The 22,295-nt window shown below is 35.8% G+C and overlaps 2 protein-coding genes across 3 annotated transcripts in view; one reads left to right on the top strand and one right to left on the bottom strand.

Moving 5' to 3' along the window:
- The window catches only part of loh (thrombospondin type 1 domain containing lonely heart), a 701,195-nt gene that overhangs the window by 107,020 nt on the left and 571,880 nt on the right, over positions 1-22,295 (bottom strand). The window lies entirely within an intron of this gene.
- LOC141485148 (uncharacterized) lies at positions 13,415-19,084 on the top strand. Its single transcript, XM_074181273.1, has 2 exons — positions 13,415-13,648; positions 13,712-19,084. Exons 1-2 carry the CDS (start codon positions 13,497-13,499, stop codon positions 14,418-14,420), a joined length of 861 nt encoding a protein of 286 aa, XP_074037374.1. The 5' UTR covers positions 13,415-13,496; the 3' UTR covers positions 14,421-19,084.

Genomic DNA, 22,295 nt, shown 5'->3' with positions numbered 1-22,295 from the left:
TTGGGAACTGTGAGGGCTCGGCCAGAGGATTCTACTGTTTTGCTGAGTCTTTCACCACACTGCACAACTCCAGTTCTTGCATTGTCTCTACATATTCATTGCGTTGCGTGAAAACAAGAGAATTAGATAGCGACATCGGAGAAAGAGATTTGTGATAGATAATGTTCGATTGGGGATGAGGATAGGATAGGATTATCTGTACTTAGTGTTTTTGATTTGGAATTGTACCTAAACATGAAGCTGCATTTCCCCTTTGAATAGAAATGTTAATTTTTTCAATCAAGAAAGAGGTAGCTCTTGGGTCGTTCGTCTCTTTGAATATCCTAATGCCGATTTCATAGGCCCCAATGCTTTGGGGCCTATGGTACCAAATATTTCGACTTCTATTGCATGAAAAATGAAATTATCTCACAAATGGTTGTATTTTCTCTTTTTTTGACAATTTCGCTGACGAAGCTGCTGCACCGCTGGGTACAGAAGTCGAAGGAGCGTGACAAGAAGCCAAAGTATCGACGCAGGTGGAATCCCAGACAACTGGTTTCCCTCCCCGCCAACGAATGAGAGTCAAGCTATCTGATCGTTTCCCATCATCGCCTGAGGGTTCTTAGATGTAAGATATATTTGCCGAACCAAAGGTACATTTACAGCTTGATGAAGAGAAAAGCGCCCGGCGCTATATCTACAACTAAATCCATGATATACTCGGGTGTTTATTTCCACTCCACATTTGCATTTGTGTTGAACAGAAATATTGAAACCTAGTCAGAGACCTACAACAACTCTAAAAGATTCATTTTCATTTATAAACTAGCTACTTTCCTAGAACATATGCCAAATAATTGACGTGTTGGGGCAACATTTTTTATATTTTATATTAAGTTGCTTGCGAATGTATATATCTAAAACAAAAAATCTTTCAATTTATAATATCACTTTAAAATAATTAAGAAACAACCTCGAACATAGCCCATTTCACTGACAACGTAGCTTCCTATCAGTGAACACTTTTGAAAATCGTTTAAGTTGCTTGCGAATGTATACCATGTGTCCCACATTTTATGTGACAGGCAATATCTGGTTTGTTGAAGGAGATACACAAAAATGTTTCATATAAAAGTTTTAGGAGTTCATGAGAGCTATATTTTGATATAATTTTTAAATATACAGGGTGTTTGGTGTAGGTGCTACAGACCAAAATTACATTTTTTAAAATAGAATGCCCTGTATATCATTACATATTCAGATGCTACGTTAAATTCTGATATCATTTCATGTTTGGTTGTTGAAATTCGGTTACGGCGTTGTTGAGTTATTGCACTTTTCCTTAAATATAAAGTTTCAAAAAAACGTATTTACTCGTACACGAATCCAGTCTATATCTTTTATTAAATTGACCTAGACTACTACTGAATACAAACCATTATTCTCACCTCTACGATACGATATCGATATCAGTTGAATATAATATTGAAATTCTTGAGAATGTGACTAACTTGAGGGTGAATTGCTTTATATTGCACAAATTTCATCAAGTAGCTTATGCTTGTTGATGCCATAGTAACAAATGTTGTTGAATTGTATCTACTTGTCAGTTCGATTCAGTGATTCTTTGCAAAACAGTAACTGTGTTCTTTGTGCAAAAACTCCAGTATGCCTTTCGCGTTTCATCCAAGTGATTGCATTGATATGTTATTAATTTTTGGGGAATGTCAGAAAAACTGCCGTCAAGCACAACGTCTATACCAAGAACGTTTTCCAGACAGACCCATTCCGTCACGAATGACTTTTTCGAGAGTTGTAGAAAAATTGCCAACTGGGTCATTTCCTTCTACTATAAAGCATCGTCATCATACGAGATCTGTTAGAACTGAAGATTTATCGTCTGCCTCTTTATACGGTCAGAGCGTCAGAGGCAGACGACGGGATGACAAGTTCAGTTTGAGGAGTGCCTAGAAGATGACAGTACTACAAACTGTCGAAAGCGCCCGCAGATAATTAATAGAAGATATAAAGCTTCAAATCCATTTTGTGAAATTTAATATTGAAATACTGAAAATAAAGGAAAAGTAGTTGCATCATTCATATATATATATATATATATATATATATATATATATATATATATATATATATATATTTATATATATATATATATATATTACTTATAACTTATATATAAGCTTTATATCTCCTATTTAATTATATGCGAGCGTTATCGACAGTTTCGATAGCAGTTCGAGTAGAGCCTAGATGATAACAGCACGACCAGCTGCCGAAAGCGCTCGCATATAATTGAATAGGAGTTATAAAGCTTCAAATCCTTTTTGTGACTTACAATAATATTAAAATTTATATATATATATATATATATATATATATATATATATATATATATATATATATATATATATATATATATATATATATACTTATATATATCAATAATGAATTTATTTCCACCATTGATATGGAAGTGTCCAATCTCCATATAGTCTTTTTCAACTAAAACTACTTTTTTAATCCTTTTCTGCCACTCTTCTTCGGTAATATTAGATACTTCTTTTTCAACTAGCCTTATCACCTTCTTATCAAATTTTGGAAAATTATGTTTACGCCTGATGCTTTGTTTCAATTTTCCCCAAATCAACTCGATGGGATTGAAAACACAAAAATAGGGGGAAAGTCTCAATACGGTGTGTCCATACTTTTCAGCAATACCCTTTCAAATGTTTCTGTCTGTGAAACTTCAAGTAATCGATTTTTGATATAGTTATTTTCAAAATACAAATTGTTATCCATTAAAAAACTTTGTATTTCATCTTTCCTTGAATTTTTATTCGGTACTTTAATGAGCTGTCGCGAATGATAGGAAGCGTTGTGAAGAACTATTACACTATTCGGATCTGAATTTGAGATCAATGTGTTTTCAAACCATTTTTCAAAAATATTTGCTTCCATGTTCTTATGATAGCCAACATTGCAGTCTTCAAGTTTTTTTCCAAATAATTTCAAAGAATTCGGAACCCATCCTTTACTTCCTCCGCAATGGACAATGATTAGTCGCGATCCTTTGTTTGCAGGCATGTTAGGCGTACACTGCCGTTGTTCTTGTCTATATTTAATTATTTGTTACGCAATTCCACTATCCGTCTGCTTTCCATAACTGGCTTGACGTTTGTTTATTATTTTAAATCTAAATCCTAGTTTATTTTTCCAATTCTGAACAGTTTTGTCACAGCAACTCACGTTATGGCCGAAAGTATTCAATTTCTTCCTTATGATTTCAATTGTAGGAATCTCATTGCTTTTGTAACAGTCGTACATTGTTTTTTTCAATGATTTTATTGGATGAAAATCTAAAGGTTTTGGTAATCCCGCATCAAATCGCGTCTTGCGTTCATAAGGTTTGTTTTTGATTATTTTACGTACAGCTGAGAAAGGAATTTCGGTCAAATCTGATGTTGTTTGTAATAGTTTTTTCACTCGAAACAAAACTTGATATGTAGATTCTTATATACATTGAAACATACTCTCTGTGTTTCAATATTCAAATGCAACCGAATCGTACTCAGTGGTATCTCTTTTTCGTATTGTTCACCAACGCTATTAGAATCACTACACAGGAAAAAGTCTGCGTTGTTATCACATTCGTTATTGCTATTAGTACTTGTCTAAGGACGCCACATTTTAAACAAATAACAAAAATTTTAAGTAATTATAACTTCATCAATATCGAATTTCAACACTCAAATCGCGATCAGTTCCTGAACTGAACATTGACAACATGACTCTTCTTACCATCCTCACATTCTATTGGTCACCGTAACATGACTTCAAATTTAATTTCATGACTCTTCAGCTAATCATAAAACTCGGTTAGTAAAAATTATCCAATACGAATCGTCAATTCCTCAGTGCCTTTGACTTCACCGATAGCTTCAAGAATTACTATATCGGTCACTTCGACTATACAAAGTATCAGATGACTTATTTGGTGGTCTCAGTTTTCTTTTTTTTACTGACTATTCATTTATTTAAATTTCAATGGTACTTCATTAAGTCAATACCTACAACTGAAATCAATGAATGATAATTTTGCTAGAATTCGTTCATTCTGATCGAGCTGAACAAATAAAATTAAACTCATCGTCCTGGGCGTCAGATAGATGGCCAGGCTTGCATTTCACTCTCCATGTGAATTTCGTAAAAATACTTTTATTGAATAGAAAGCATTCATCGATTCAGCTTGAATAAAAAATACTTCGAATGTTCGCTTTCACAGTGATGCTGAAAATAAACAAATAAAACATGTTCATGACGGCGGAATAATATGCGATTTTGAGAAAATAATTCGAGACGGAAATAACTTGAACATCAACCATCCTGGGCAATAAAGAATTGACAACAAAGGCATTATGCGCACATAGGCGTGCAAGTGAGAAATAATTGAAAGGAATCAATACAAAAGTTTAACTGATCGCTGTCTGTTTGTTTATCTGTTTTCCTATACGTTTATACGCGATAATTTCAGAAACATTTTGATCGATTTTGTGGCGTTTTTCAATAATGTATTGTGGTCAATGAAAAAGTTATGTCTTTTAAAAATATCACGTCAAATATTCGACAGAAAAAATGAAATCAGAATGATGTTCAGTTATTCAAGGTGAATATTTGGTCAACTATACTTATAATTTGTGAATAGATATTCCCATGAATCGGACATAGGCAAATACATGAAAACTCTCGAAGCCGCAAGAAACAGGTAAACAAAAATATTTGATAGTTTTTTTATTCAACTATTGTATACAGTTCATTTCCCTAATTCAACTGTGGAAGTTTATAAATCATTTCTTTCCGTAGAAGTTTATATGAAATCAGATTGAATGAAATTCTTTACTTATTTGGATACCACGAGAATAATGAAGATACCTACAGGTTGGATTATTGAAATGAACTATTCTCTCCATGGTATCATGTTCGTCAACTCCAGAACTGTTGAATGTTTTTTTCCTACTTACGTTTCAGTTCAAATATCAACAAGAGATGAAAACAACTGATAATCACTTTCATATAGACTATCTATCTGGTTCAGTGTCTGGCGGTAAAAATTCTGTTGTAGAAAAAAAATAAAAACTTGTCTATTTTATAGATGATAGAAAGAAATCGAAGCTTTGAATGTTAAGTGACAGAAAAATCACAGAGAAAAATATCAATTCATGAAAAATTACTGGTACTGTGCTCTAAAGACGTTTACATATCTTGATTTTGTGTCAGAAACCCTGTTGACAAAGACAAACTGACTTATTTTTATTAAGTTTATTATTATTATATTTGAAAGGGTACTGATTTTCGTCTTCTGCCAGAGAACTGGACGTACTGGAAATAATTAAAATGTTTATGTTGAATTAGGAGAAAACCCAGAAAAAAACCTTTTTTTCGTGGAGAACCGGAGATCCACAGCACCAGGAGTAAGTATTCAACGAAACTTACGGCTGATTCCTACGACAGTAATGATTTCCATTCAATTGTATTCCAGTATACTTTTTTTTAAGAATTCGGTCGATGCAGCTAATAATTCAGTTACATTCGTTACTCTACGAAATATTTTGAATTGAAATTTTCTTGAATAACTTTTTCGTAATCGTTGTTGAAAATAGAAATTATTCGAATCAAACAATATTTTTGAAATAATTTTTTCAGTAGGGTGGCAGTGTTATCAACAATAAAAAAGGCCTGTTGAACATTTTCTACTAGTGAAGTGAATCGAACAGAATTCAAGATTATTCAAACAGAAGGGGCAAATTACGATTTTTAGAACTCCAATTCAGCTCAGTTCTCCATAAACTCGAACAAAAACCGGCAAATGAAGAACAAAAATCAAGAAATTGGGTTCACCATATGAGAAACCGAGATATGTGAAAATTCAAATTATCAGGCATATTTTGACGAAATTCTAATGACATAACCTAACGAAACTGGAAGAAAATAAAGAGAATACAGTATACGCCACGGCTGATGGCGAGCGTTCGCGCAGGTATAACCTCCCCCAGCTACTACTTTCGGAATACGATGAGCCCCTTGCCGGCCAGCGTCGTGTCTATAATTAGTTTTAATTAGGGTAGCAAATGGAACATGACTTCTTTGTAATTTCTTTTCATATTTTATTTAGTATTATAGGTAGTAGAACAGAAAAATAAACTTAATTCAGTCATTACATTACATTTACATTAATAATTACTGGATTTACCTCTGAACGTATGTGTTTGTTTCAGTTTCCCAATATATCCGCTCTATATCTACTATATGTCAGCAACGCCCTTGCCATTTTTCGGAAGTGATTTGATCAAACTCGTGCTCCACCAGTTTCCTCACATCTTCAAATTCGAAAGTAACATTCATTTGGGACACTTTGTTTTCAACAGTAGCTCAAATGAGTTCAATAGGTATGATGGAAATCGCGAAACGTTATGTCCGTGTTGAAGCAGAACCTCATCAAATTTGTATCTGAAATGATGCTTTTTATTTACCTTTATCAACTCGTATAATACGGGTTTGAGCATGTTAGGGGTGAACACAATGCTTTTTTCGTGCAGCCACTTCACTATTTCAGCCTTCCTGGAATTTGTGTTGGGGGCCGGAATAATTTGAATGTTGTGGTATGGAGCATTATTGGTCCCGACTACCTAATTCACAGGTGAATTTGGGATTAACTATTATTGTAACCATTTATCATAATTTTCAGAATTCACTTCTGAATCATAATTCCCTGATGTTGTGCCTGATTTTAATATAAGCCGACAATTAGGTATATAGCCCATGTCACCTCCTGCATGGACAATAATGAGTCTTGGCCCCTTCGCAATATTTTCAAATAACCCTTTGGTTGATTCATTTGTCCAGTTCGTTGAAAATGTATGTCTACTATGAATGCATGTTTCATCAAGAAACACACAATTGGTCGCTGTTGGCTACGAAATTATTTTATTTTTTGTAAATACTTAATTCTCAATGCTCACATGTCCATTTTCTCTATTATAATATAAAAAAAAACTAATCAATACAGTTTATTGTATGATTTTCATCATAAGAGTTTTACAAAAACCGCGACACGTGTTTCCCTATACAATAGCTTCTTCAAGCATAAACCGAGAGTCACTTCTGAATTACACCATTTTATATTATAACCTATTACATATTCGTCTACCTAAATGATAAATCTACCTGGAAAGGTCAGGTATGAATTCATTAACAATATCAATACATTATGTTATGTTGTGGAACTGGCCGCGATGGTAGTGCGCCCGACTCACGATCGGAAGATCGTGGGTTCAATTCCCGCCTCGACCAGATATTTTTCTCGAGAGAATTTATCTGGTTGAAGCGGGGATGATTCTGCAACCGTGTTAGGAATCACACGTTAAAAGGTAAGACCTCGTTAGTCCTTAGCTCGCACAAGTTTCTCAACTTCTGAGAGTTGTCGTTCGTATGGGGGCGACAGCAGTAGTTGTTTACAGCTGATTCTCGGCCTCCCCCCACCACTATGACGTATTAATTGCTTTTTTTATTGGTTGTTGTTTGGTGAAGTTTTTTTGTTGTGCAGTGAAGTCAAGGCGTTGTGACCTTGAAGTGTCTGGTGCATGGATCGTTCAGATTTTTTTTTCATATGAGATTTTGTGTGTTTATGTGTGTGTGTGTGTGTAGGAGAATGCACGGTACAGGGTTTCATCATGTGCTTGTTTGTCTATGTACAAACATACGTCTGCATACTTCGAAGATCCTCCAAGTAATAAATGCTCCATCGGTGTTAGGGCACCAAGTTAGTAGTGGAGTGACGTCACAGCAATAACCGTTCAACGGCTAGAGAGCGACATGTTCACTCCACGACGTGTGGCAGAGTAATGCGTATTCATCGGTCTGCCCTCACCTCTCCCGAAGCGATGAAGGTTCGCTCTAGCCCCGCTATCGATGGTGACACAACGGCAGCCGAGGACCGTTTGCCTAGCGTCTACCCTCTCCGAGACCGCAACGACTATTGCTTGCTCGTACCGGCAACTGTTATCGCATCAAGTTGGGAGATGGGCTTGGCTGTGACGTCAGGCATCTCTAGTGGATAGCAACTAGCAATGTGAATCTTTCACGGTTTCATGGTGGGGGTGACTCACACTGTTTAATATAAAAGAAATGCTTGGCACACTATGAAATCAGTAGACGAATATATCTGCAGCAGTTAGCAATTGGTAGAGTGTTATTCAGTTGTATACGTGCAATTGTTGTAATGTGACAATTCCTATGACCCAAGTGAATTCTCACCGAAGAACCATGAGTCATAAAAATAATGCATGTGTTCAATTGTCTGACGGTGTTCAAATTATAACGAATGCATTCAATTGCCGCATTGCTACATACAGGGTGGAGAGTTCGATTGTAACCAGTGACTACATGTCATTTTTCAATAAGATTAGGCAGAAGGTCATTGAATTACTGGAATCAGCCATCAGGATCCATAAAAGCATCAAGGTGAATATGGAAGTTTTTGGGAATTATATTCTTCAGACTGATGATTCGAGGGACACGAAGTCATTTAATTCCCAAAATAAAATAGTGGACCAATCTTCAGATTTGAATGCTGTTTTTGATGGATTCCGTGATGTAATTGTGGCTCAAACGACTGAGTTCCAGGATCGTGACTCAGGTATTTATTTTTTAAAAATTTCAATAAGATTGAATAGTAACATTTTTTTTTATAATTCAGGTTGGACTTGTGAAAAAATATTGTTTCTCGAGGTCAACATTAATAAATACAGTCCACTGGAAGGACGTTCATATGTGAAGCTGCCTCAATGTATTCAATGGAAGAAAGCTGTTGTGAATGTTCGTAATGAAGATCAATATTGTTTTGCTTGGGCTATAACATCAGCATTATATCCTGCAGATAGTCGAGTGTCCGAACTTACGTCATATCCACATTTTTCCACTGTTTTAGATGTCACAGGTATGGATTTTCCGGTTAAAGTTAATAATAAGAGTATCGAAATATTCGAAGATAGGAATGATATTTCAATTGATGTTTACGGTTTAGAGAGTACATTTGAGAAGGGTAAAATGAAGTATGAAGTGATTGGTCCATTGCGATACTCACAGAGAAGACTCCGGAGACATGTCAATTTATTGTTTATAACTGATGACTCCGGTAATGGTCACTATTGTTGGATCAAAGATCTTTCAAGATTAGTTTCTAATCAACTGTCAGCTCATAGACAGAAAAAATATTTTTGTGACGGATGTTTGATATATTTTTCTGATGAGAGATTGCTTTTACGTCATAATATGTATGATTGTAATCACATTAGTACCACAACACCAACTACTAATTTAAAGATCAATAAATATGGTAGAATGGTTGCGGAAAATAAACTAATGTTTGAAAACTTTGAGAGGCAAATGAGGGTGCCATTTGTAGTGTATGCTGATTTTGAATCAGTGCTTAAACCGATTCATGTGAATGAGCCAAATCCTGGAAGTTCATACACGATTAAAACATTCAAACATGCCCCATATTCATTTGCTTATTTGATAAAGTGTTCATATAATGATGATTTGACAAAATTTGTTACATATAGGGGTGTAGATGCAGCTCAGAAATTTGTGAGTAGCATTGAAGATGATTTGAAAGAGATACATGAAAATCATCTCAGAAACCCTAAACCAATGGATACACAAACTGTCGAAGAAGAAGAACAGTTTGTTGCAGCCAGAACTTGTGGTATATGTAATAAAGCATTTACTGATGGTGACGTCAAAGTAAGAGATCATTGTCATGTCACAGGAAAGAAAAGATCACATGCCGCTCACTCGAAATGTAATTTAAATTTCAAAATACCAAACTTCATACCTATCATTTTTCATAATTTAAATGGTTATGATTGTCATTTATTCATAAAAGAATTGTATAGGAATAAAGAGAAAGTTGATGTTATCCCGCAAACTAAAGAGAAATATATATCTTTCACGAAGCATCTCTTTACACACAGCTATACCGATAAAGATGGTGTGGTTAGGAAGAATTATCTCAAAATGAGATTTATCGATAGTTATAAATTTATGACTAATTCGTTGGAGAAGTTGGGTGCAAACTTGACCTCCGATCAATGTTTGGAGATGCACAAACATTTCCCACAAATTGAGAAATTCAATTTGATGAGACAGAAAGGTGTATTTCCATATAGTTTTGTTGATGACATTGACAAATTGAATTATCCATTACTTCCGACAAAAAATCAGTTTTATGACACACTCAATTGTGAACATATATCGGAAACTGATTATGATAGGGCTAGAAATGTTTGGAATTTATTCGAGTGTCAGAATTTGGGGGAATACTCTGATTTGTATTTGAAGTCGGATGTATTGCTACTATGTGATATTTTTGAAAACTTCCGCACCACAAGTTTAGAGATATATAACTTAGATCCGGCACAATATTACACTGCACCTGGATTATCATGGGATGCCATGTTGAAGTTCACTAATGTTGAATTGGAATTACTAACTGACATTGATATGATTCACTTTTTTCAAAAAGGTATACGAGGTGGAATTAGTCAATGTAGCGAGAGGAAACATATAGCAAATAATAGATTTTTACCCAATTATAATCCCAACGAACCTTCCACATTCATTACATATTTAGATGCAACAAATCTATACGGTCACAGTATGTCACAACCTCTACCAACAAGTGAATTTACATGGTTGACACCAAATGAAATTCTTAATCTCGATGTGATGGATGTGAGTACTGATAGTCCGTATGGGTATGTATTTGAAGTGGACATTCATTATCCACAAGAGTTGCATGATAAACATTCTGACCTTCCATTTTTAGTCGAAAAAATAATACCACCTCGTACACAATCGAAAATTCCCAAATTAATTCCAAATTTGAATGATAAAAGAAAATATATTGTTCATTATAGGAATCTACAGCAAGCTGTCAAAAATGGATTGATTGTAATGAATACACATAGAGTATTGAAATTCAAACAATCATGCTGGATGAAACCCTATATAGATCTTAATACTGAAATGCGTAATAGGTCTAACAACAAATCTGTTAAAGATTTCTATAAACTAATGAATAATGCGGTGTATGGAAAGACAATGGAGAATGTAGATAATCGAATTGATGTTAGACTCGTTACACATTGGGAAAATATAAAGAAAAATATAGGTGCCAGCACTCTCATAGCCAAACCAAATTTCAAAAATTGTTCAATTTTCACTGATAATTTCGTTGCCATTCAATTGGGTAGAGTGAAGGTTCATTACGATAAACCATTATATTTGGGATTTTCCATATTAGAATTATCTAAAACAGTCATGTATGACTTTTTCTATGGATGCATCAAACAACACTTTGATGAAAATGTCTCTTTACTTTACACAGATACCGACTCGCTCATTCTTAAAGTAAACACAGAAAATTTTTATGAATTCATAAAAACTAACATAAGTAGATTTGATACATCCAATTACAGTATAGTTAACCAATTCAATATTCCAGTAACAAGTTCAGTCTTGGGTAACTTCAAAGATGAATTTCCAAATGATCCAATCATGAGTTTTTATGGTACAGGTGCTAAAGCATATTATGTGAAATCTGTTGATGGTGAATTTAAGAAAGCCAAAGGGGTTAAACGATCTGTAATAAAGAATGAATTGACATGCGAAGATTATCAAAAAATCGTCGAACAAGGTGGTATGATATTCAGAAAGATGAATTCATTTAGAAGCGTGTTACATGATATGTATACTGAATTAAAAAATAAAGTTGCATTATCATATCACGACGATAAACGATTTATCATTCCGAATACTACCCACACTCTTCCTTGGGGTCATAATGATATTGAATTTTATGAAAACGATCCAAATGAGAACATTCGTTGGATAAGTAATATTATTCAACAATCACAATCTCAGGAGACTCCATTGGATCAATTGATTAATTTATTATCTGCCGAGATCAATGATTGAAATATCATTCAATATCTTCAAAACCGGAAAATTCAATATTGATATTTATGTAGCCATTTATAATTAATAATATATGATAGAAGTAATGTGATATTAATGTATTATGTATGTATGTATATGTATTACTGTAATGAATATAAAATGATTGAAATTTTATTTGTATTATTTCTATTTCCCTAATCAATTACTGCAATATATAGTATAATGTAAATGACAGAAATATCAGTTTGAAGAGAATCATCGTAGAGTGCACAATGTCTAAAACAATCGATAAGTTTGGTAGAAAAAGAAAATGGGGTGGTAATGTCATTCGAGGTCCTCCTGGGAATGGTTTTAAATTAACAAAAGATGGTCATTATGACATGCAAAGGAAAATATTGAAAAATACAAGTGAACCAATTGACAAGAGTGATTGTGTAACTGTATCATATCTTGAGGGGGAAATTAATGGAGCAAAGGAAGTTATACTTCTAGCCCTACAAGCTGCAATACAATCCACAATAGGCAATATTGCTCGGGACGCCCGGCAAGCATTTGACGATAAAATTGCAGAGGCTCGGATAACTTTCACTCGTAAATTTGACAAACTTACAAGTGATGTAGACATAAAAATGTCTGACATAACAGCGTCTACAAATAAAAAATTTGATGCTATGTCAAACATAACAGGGACTACAATGAAAAAGTATGATGTACTGGAACAGAGAGTTGAAGTATTGGAGAAAAACCATAAAGAAGTTTTGGAGAGAAACTATAAAGTCAGGCCATCATCATCAGGTGGACTGGGATATCCAGGACTGAACATTAATCCAAATCATAGAATAATACAACCAAAACCAAAACCAACTGATGATGTATTAATGGAACCAACATGGTGAATGTATTCCCTCGTTAGGTTAGGTTAATAGTTACGTTAGGTTAGCTGCATACTTACGTTAGGTTAGGTGTTAGGTTAGTATTCCCTCGTTAGGTTAGGTTAGATTAATAGTTACTGTAGGTTAGGGTAGGTTAGGTTAGGTTAGGTTAGGTTAGGTTAGGTTAGGTTAGGTTAGGTGTTCGGTTGCATAGCGGTAGGTTAGCGTACTAGGTTAGGTTACGTTAATACATACGATAGGTTAGGTGTTCGGTTGCATAGCGGTAGGTTAGCGTACTAGGTTAGGTTACGTTAATACGTTAGGTTAGGTGTTCGGTTGCATATTATGTTACGAACGCGCGCGCGAAGAGGGCGTAGATGTCTCTCCAGATGTCCCGCCTACCTGGGGCCGGAGGCCCCACCCACCTGGGCAGAGCCCAGGCAGCCCTAACGGGCCACGCCCCCCCCCCCCGGCGCCACCAACTTTTCGGATACCCCGCCCCTTTCCGAAGCCCCGCCCCCTTTCCGAAGCCCCGCCCCTCCCCTCCCCGAAGCCCCGCCCCCGACTCCCAACATTTGCGCATGTACACCCCTACCCTCATCGCGCATGTGCGCTCCCACCATTTTCCCACCGCTCACGCATCGAAGTCGATACCCTCCGGAGAGCACTCCACAACATTCAGTTCGAGAAGTCATCTCATCGAGAGCAGTCCACTCCACAACAAGGCAGTACGTTCCAACGACCAACTTGATATTTGAGTAAGTAAATTAGGAATGTTATTTTTTATATCAACTAACTTTGTATTATTTCTTCTTTTTCAGAATGGCAACCAATACACAGGAGGTGAATAATGCTGTGGCGTCTATTCTGCCGGTGTCCGCTGACCAGGAGGAGGCAGCATCTTCGAGAGCGGTGACGGTTGACCAGCCAACCACTTCGCGTTCGCGAGTTAGGTGCAGATCTTCTAGCCCTGACTTATTCGAGGAGGAGGAAGTCAGGGCTGTGAAGAAGGTTTGCCAACGACCTGCAGCAAAGGTTGGTCCTATTTCAAAGTACCGAGCTACTTGCAATAGGACTAATCCTTATGCAGGTAGTTTTTCGACCTCTCGTAAGAGGGCCTCCACACCAGCAGCAGCACCAGCAGCAGTGGAAATTCCGAGGAGTCCTTCTCCGGAGTTGGTGATATTGTCGCCGTTGGTGACGCGACTACCACCGCTGCCAGCGACACCGGCGGATCCTGAGGTGTTGGTGCCACAGCCTATCGGAGAGGTTAGTGAAAAGATGAGTGTTTTTCTGCAGAGATGCAAGAAAGCAGAACGAGCTGCCCGATCTAGCGAGGCCGCGTTGGTTACCATGAAGCGACAAATGGCTGAAATGGATAACCGACGGAGGGAAATCCAAAAGGAAATGGCCGAAATAGATCGGAAGTATGCATCTCTGCAGGAAAGGTGTAAAGCAGAGACCTCTTCGATAAAGATGTACAAAAAAATAGTGACAGTTATGGACACTCTTTTTGTAGATGAAGTGTAAATATAAGATTAGTTTTAGGTTAGTTAGGAGTATTTAATTATGGTAGTTTTAAGTTTATATTTGTTAAGTTTATATTGAATAAAGGAAAAGGAAGTGAAACAAAGGGTGTACACTGTTTTTTGGTTTGGTACACATTGAACAATGCGATGGTTGGAGCATTTTTCTTCACTTCCTCTTATTATTATTATCATTTTTTTTTATTTCAATTCCAAGTTCTTCTAGACAAATACCTCACATCAATTTTTGTGTTCTCTAATCACTTGTAAATAATTTCATGTGAAGAAAATTTAAAAAATAAAAAATAGACATGTTTCATAGTGAAATCGACAAGTATATTTCATTTGTATTTTATCCATTCAAGTATCTCTTTCATTGAATATGTCTTATGTCACTTTGCAATTTACCCCTACTCATTGAATATGTCTTATGTCACACTACAATTTACCCCTACTCAATGTTCCACTCCTCTCCCACTCCCTCTCGAAAGTATAAAAGTAGAAATCATCTGATGAAACATTCAGTTGATCAGCTAGCATCGAGATGGAACCCGATTCAACCTCCGAACCCTATAGCTGCCCGGATCAGGGGTACAACTTCAATTACTGGGATAACAGCCAGGTACAGGTAGTCTCTTCCACCACGGAACCCCACAGTCCGCCATACGAATACCGGGATCACGACATCAGGATGCAAGTTCAACATGTCACTGGCAGTGACGAAGGACACTTGGATGACTCGGAATATCCAGATCCTGACGGATGGTGGGACCCTGCTTATGATGACATTGTCCCAATGAGTAGCGACGACGACGATGATGACGACGACGACTCTGGTGATGATGCTGATGACGAGCTTGACATTAGACGTCCTCCACCATCCCCTATCCTCATCGAGGATAGTCCTCCGCCATCCCCAATCCTAATCGATGATGATGTCCTCAATTCCGATGATGACATATAATCATCTACTCGTCCATCATTTCCTTTCCTTTCCTTCCACGGAGTACACACTTTTTGGTTGGTGTACACGAGGCACTGCGAGGCTGGGGCAGTGTCTTCCTCCCTTCCTCTCCCTCTTATTAGTTTTTTTTTTCATAATAATCACTAGAATTTCTCCTAATAATCGCTCAGAGTTTCATTCTTGATGTTTTCGAATCTCAAACACTGTTCTACATTTCACCCCCTCCATTTCATTTCTTCCAATATAAATATAGCAACAATCCCAGTTCTATATCATTCTTCCACAATGTCGAGTACAGGACCCATCCAAGTACATGAAATAGATTCAACGTCTGATCATTTGAGTACAACCTTCGCTCAATTTCTGCAGCGAATCTATGATCTTCCTGATGATTTCGCAGAACGAGTGGAACAAGGTATTCAGGACGACATAGATGCTGTTGACGATAATAATGCGGATGATGTGATTAGTATATCATCTGATTCAGCTGATTATGACGACGACGACATCATGAGTATATCATCTGATTCAGATGACTACTATGAGGATGATATCATTAGTATATCATCTGATTCAGATGACGATACCATAATTATTGTTTCTGATGATGAGGAGCGTTAGTCCATATCATTGCATGGATTGATAAAAAATAACAGCCCTTTTCAGGGCTACAATTAAAGACTGAAACAATAAAAAAAATAGCTCTTTTCAGAGCTACCATTATACTTTCAAACAGAAACAGATTCATACCATTGTTAACATTATGTTAACATTATAATCTCAAACGAAATATATGTATGTGAAAGTATTCATCATTATATGCATATGAATGATTGACAAATGCCAACTTCAACTTTCATTTAAAGTAGTACTCATCATATGCATAGATATTCAATGACTATCAAATTCCAAATTTCGACTTTTCAGTCAAAGTAGTAATTTATTTGTCATATAATGTATAGATATTCAAAGACTAACAAATAGTAATTTATTTGTCATATAATGTATAGATATTCAAAGACTAACAAATTTCCAACTTAGACTTTTATTAGTCAAAGTATTCATTTGTCACATAATCTATGAATACTAATACAACTAACTACTGTTTGTGTGAATAATGTAGCCCTGAGAAGGGCTGTTGTTTTTTTTTTTTTGACCAGTAGGTCCACGGTTATTGTGCCACAGGTTGGACATTATTACATATAATACATGTAGATACTCGGGTGAAGTTTGTTAGTGGCCTCTCGCAAGCTTCACACCAATTCTGTCCCATTTCCATAATTGAGACAGTGTTGTGGGTGTTGACATGGGCATACCACCCTCCATTATTGTTTCTATGCGAATAAAACCGAAAGCAGCACCAACATAGTTTTTTGTTCTCTCCATCTATTGTGCTGATCAATACGTATGCATCCAATGCACAATACAAATCCAAGGGATCTTCCAGTGTCTCACTGACATTGAGTGTTCGCATACCGATCCTCATAGCACCATCACCTTCAGTTGTGTCAGCTTCTATCCCTTCATCATCTCCTTCTTCATCCATGACCCTCTCAAACTCCATCACGTCATCATCTTCGTCGCTTTGGTTGGCCTCGTTTTCAACTTCGTCTATCTCATCTTCATCGACTCCAACATCTTCTGCTTCAACTATTACTTCCTCTAGCGGAACATTGACATCCTCATCATCTGATTCGTCTATCCAATTGTTTTCATCAACAGCAGCTATTCTATTTAATGCAGCATTTATTTTTGCAGAATTCATCTTGTTGTTGTTTGCTCACAGTTGTAGAGAGTGAATGAATGAACTCTAGGTTTGCAAGTCAACTTATATAGGAGGTGATGCGACTCCCACTTGACTCGTTTAGAGTGGAATAGTAGGAGAAGTTATCCCACTATACTTCCACATGATGTTGATTTGTATAAATAGAGATCGTAGGTATAGGAGAGAGCATTCAGAGTTTCTGTAAGTCATCTCTTAATATTTCTAATCGAATTAGTAAAATGCCGTTTCCAAAAGAGTGGAATGAAAAACCAAAAGTGTGTGTCTACCCAATGATGATTGCAGGGGCTATTGTGTGCTACTTTTGTCAAATAAGTAGACCTAAGGATTCAATCAATCCATGTACTGGTATGTGTAGTGATTGCGTGTTGCGGATTCAACTATCGCCTCCTTCTCATCCACCGAAGCGAACAAAATCGGATTATCGTCAACAACAGTTACAGTGTCTGAAGTGTTCCGAACCTATAATATTTAACAATATAGGTATCTGTAGAAATATTTGTGGTACCTGTGCTGCCGTTCCAACTCCACTGCAACGTTGTTTGCGTTGTGATACATATTCCATGAATTGTTGGAATCATGTATGCAATGCATGTAGAAGTACTTGGGATCTGTGTGAGAAGGTTGGTCAACTCTACCCCAATAGGAGAATCCATTTTTTTCAATGTTGGTGTTTGACGCACGAGCAACAACTATTGAGGAATAGAGTCAAAGAACGTTCCACATCCACAGAGACATATTAACATTTTTCATTTTTTATTATCGTTATTGTCCTCTATTATTAATAAATATATATATATATATATATATATATATATATATATATATATATATATATATATATATTTTGAATTTATTTGTATTATTTTCTAACATTTAAAAATACATGCATGCAACACAAAGTTTTCCTCTTAAATGACAAAGATTGTTACATGCGTGAATAGTTTAGTGAGAGAGCGCATGTGCCAGTTGATGAAAGAGCGCATGCGCTAGTTTATTTTCTTCTATAAATGGTGAGGTCTCAGTAACATCATCACCTTTCCTATCCACATTCTATTGCTATCACATATCATTCCTCAGACCTTAATAATCATGAGCTCTATGCCGCTATTGATTGCTGAAGATGGTTCACCACTTGTTGATATCGATCAGACTGATTTTGAAAATATTCCAGTATTACATTTATCGAGTCAAGATTCGATAAATGATTTTGATATTAACGACTTCGTTAACTTTGCAGATGTGCCAGAACCAAATGAGCAAATTATTATTGAAAATCCGATCGTTTCGCAATTATCATCACTCAAACACTCTTCATTTACCCTTCCTCTTGGTGTTGATAAGAAATCTAGAACAATCAAGAGGAAGGTTACTAAGGCATCTTCATCGATTGTCACTGACTTTAAAGAAAAGAAAGAATCCAAAAGTGTTGTGCGACAGAAAAAACCCGCAACGAAAAGTGACAGATCGAAGAGGAAGCCAAAAGGTACTCCTAAAAAAATGAAGAGTGATTTGAAAGCTGAACCGCTATCTTCTTTCAGTCCCCTCCATCGGTTTGGGGAAATGAAAAGGAAAGCAAAATGCCGTCTTGTAAAGGCACAGATGACTATTGCTGAACTTGAAAAGAGTGAGCGAGCTATTAATGCTAATAATGAAACTCTTGAAGCATTAGATGCCAAGATTGCATTAGCGAAGGTTGAATTGGCTAGAATGTCTAAAGATGCTGATGAACTCCGTTCAAAAATTGGTAAAGATAAGCAATTCCATCAACGTTCGAGAATGCAAGCTCAGGCTGAGCTTGAGGAGTCGACTAAGCTTTATGAGACAGCATTATCAGTGAGAGATAATTGGCAAAAAGAGTTGGATACTGCATTTCAAAGTGACGGCGATTAGTTTTGGGAATGATAATGTGTTTTCAATATCGTGAGTTGAAAAATATAAGCGGGAATGGAGTATACAATTAATTTGGTTTGTTATACACAGAACATTGCGAATGGCTGGGGCAATGTTTACCGCTGCAATATTTTTCAGTTCACATACTTATAATTGAAATGAAAACAATAATGAACTTTAATATTACTTTATTCATAAAAGTCACTATTATATACATTTAAACCATATTTGATTCATCAATCCAAGAATTTTGTTCGCTAGGAAGGCCTAACCACTTTACATATACTTTATTTTTTCTTCTCTTCAACACCTTCTCAATCAAATATACGTCAGGATTCTCGGTTCGTAATAACTCTTCTTCGTAAAAACATCCTCTAATCGGCTGTTCATTCATATCTTCAAGATTATAAGTCGTTGGGATGGTTTTATTAATTTTAACAATCTTGAATAGCTCCGTGGTAAAATTCGCAGTGTAAGACTTTTCAAAAATATGTTTGTATTTACTTATACGTACAATATCATTTAATTGGGATTTGGGTTTACTTTGTCTTCCTCCAATTCCATTGATACCCTTGAATTTTAATTTTGTTGTTGAATCAACATTGATGGGTGCCATACCTATTGTACGATGAACTTTATTATTATATCTACTAGTTATAATTGGAAGAATATCAAGCCATTTGTGGTGACCTCTCATCGAAAATTCCTTGTAGAGCCATGCCTTTATTGTACGAATCACTCTTTCTGCTATAGCTGCCTTCTTTGTGCTAAATGTTGAATAATGATTGATATTATATTCTCGCATGAGAGATGAGAAGCTTTTATTGAAAAATTCTTTCCCTTGATCGCTTTGTATGTGTTTGGGGGAGTATTTGGCTTCTTTCAGTACATGTTTCATTGCATTAGTTACTGTACTACCTGTTTTATCTTTAACTGCTACAGTCCACAGATATTTGGAGTAACAATCTATCACTACAAGTATATATCGGTATCCTTCATTACTTTTTGCATAAGGTTGCAGTTCAGCTAAATCTATTTGCCATAGATCTGCAAAACCTTTGATGGTGGTTATTCTTCTACGAAAATTACGTCTTGCAGGTTTATGTAATTCATTAACAACTTGTCGTTTGACATCACTTATTTCATTAGTCATTCTATTTCAATATGATTAAAGAGAAAAGGTGATAATGTTACTGCATTGAATGATGATGTGACAGTGATCATTACAAGTGAATATGTTAATATATTATACCTTCTTCACGTAATTCTTCAATTATTGAAATTATTTCATTATCATGTCCGGTATGTCCGGCTGACTTTGAAGCTACCAATAGTCGTAGGCGAGCAACTAACTCTTTCGGTGAATTCCAGTACACATAATTCACAGGTTTTGAATTATATATTTTCTCCATTTTCACTCGTTTGAGTGCTCCACCAATTTTACTTCTACTTCTTATTGGATATTGTCGTGAGTCTAATAGAGGTTTGATAACTTCACGAAATTTTTTAGAATTTGTATTTTTAAAACCATTCTTCAGATGATATTGTTTATATGGAGCATTCGTTATTTTCAATATTTTGGAATATACTTGACGAGTTTCTTCATTATCAACATCTTGTGGATTCTTCAAAAAAATCATATCATACAATTCTGGACTACCTGCGCATTCATATTTTTTCACTTTATTAGCATCCCAAAATGAAATGTTTCCATCTTTGAAATTTACCACTAGACTTCCCATTTTCAGCTTTTGTGTAATTGAATCCATACGTACGCCAAATGTTCCATCATATGCTGGATTTGTAGATTTTATATTATTCAAATGTTTCATCAAAACATCTTCACCACTTTCATTCATAACAGGTGAGATGTCAGGATCCGAGGAATCGATGTGGGACGATGATGGTGTTTCGAATAGAGTTGTTCTCATATCGTCTTGAAGTGTGCTCGTGTCACTATTCACAGATGATACACTACCAAAAGATTGTTTTCTTCCTATTGGAGTACTCATGGGATAATTTGAAGTAGATTGAACAGTTCCATGATTTGGTGATAACACTGGTGATTTAGAAGTAGCGTTTGATGATAAAACATTCAATGGTTTCATTATGGGCTCATACAATCTTTCAAGTGTCGTACGATTTTCAATATTATCATTCTTGATAGAGTTGAATTTCTGCCTGACAGCTTCTGTTGTCTCTACTAGTTGACGTTTCAAATTTATTTCATTGTTTTTATTTTCAGGATCTTTTTTTGTATTCATAATGCCCTTTTTTTGAATTAAAGCTTAATTCGTTGGTGAAGTGACCACTACAATATTCAGTGATCGAATAAGTTCCAAAAACAAGATCATGGGTATATAAAACTATCGAATCCTTTGCGATATCTACCTTCATCTATTTTTCTATCCTTATCAATGACTAGAAATCCATATTGGTCCTCCCAGCATTTAACACACATCAATTGGAATTGTTTGAATGTTACATCGGGTGAAACATGATCTGAATAAATGTGATGTAAATTCGTCTCATCTTGTTTGAACATTATAATGAAATTGGTATTGTCACGCACTAACTGTTTGGGTACCCGTGAATATGTCTGTGCTAGATAAAAACAATCAACATCCTTATGACGTCCCATACAGAAATATGATCTAATAATATCTTGCTTTTCACATATCACATCATCGAAAATGAAAACAGAATTAGGCTTAGCGTCGGAGGGTTCCACTATTTCTGCATTATTGCTGAATGTATAAAAACCTAATCCTTTTATAGGTTCCAAAACACTTCGCAAGTACTGATATTTAGGTTGATTGAGTGATTTCGAATAGAGATACACATTTCTAAATCTCAGTCCTTGTGGATGTGTTAATAGTGATATCATTGCATTCGTCTTTCCACAATTTGAAGGTCCTATAATGAGTCCTCGAACTGATGATGGAAGTAGTGGACCATGTCTGAATACCCTTTGTCCATTCAATCCACAACCAAATTTCTCATCTAGATTATCTACAGCAAACTTTTCTTTCTGTTTTACAATGCGCATCGTGCCGTGGTTGGAGACTATATAAATGTTATTAGCTTATTCATTTCAATGTGTACCATCAAACGATACGGACGTATTGAAAGTGATCGTAAAATTAAAAGAGGTTGTGGTTTTGTTAATGATTCAATAAACAAACTTCCTTTCGAATTACATCTACCCGGTGGTTATCAATACTGTGGACCGGGTACAA

The sequence above is a fragment of the Leptinotarsa decemlineata genome, unplaced genomic scaffold (genome assembly GCF_025532065.1).
Source record: "Leptinotarsa decemlineata unplaced genomic scaffold, Ldec_3_MD MMD2_tig00026307_RagTag_RagTag, whole genome shotgun sequence".
NCBI lineage: Eukaryota > Metazoa > Arthropoda > Insecta > Coleoptera > Chrysomelidae > Leptinotarsa > Leptinotarsa decemlineata.
The sequence above is the reverse complement of the archived record's forward strand: the minus strand, read 5'-3'. Positions and strand labels throughout refer to the sequence as shown.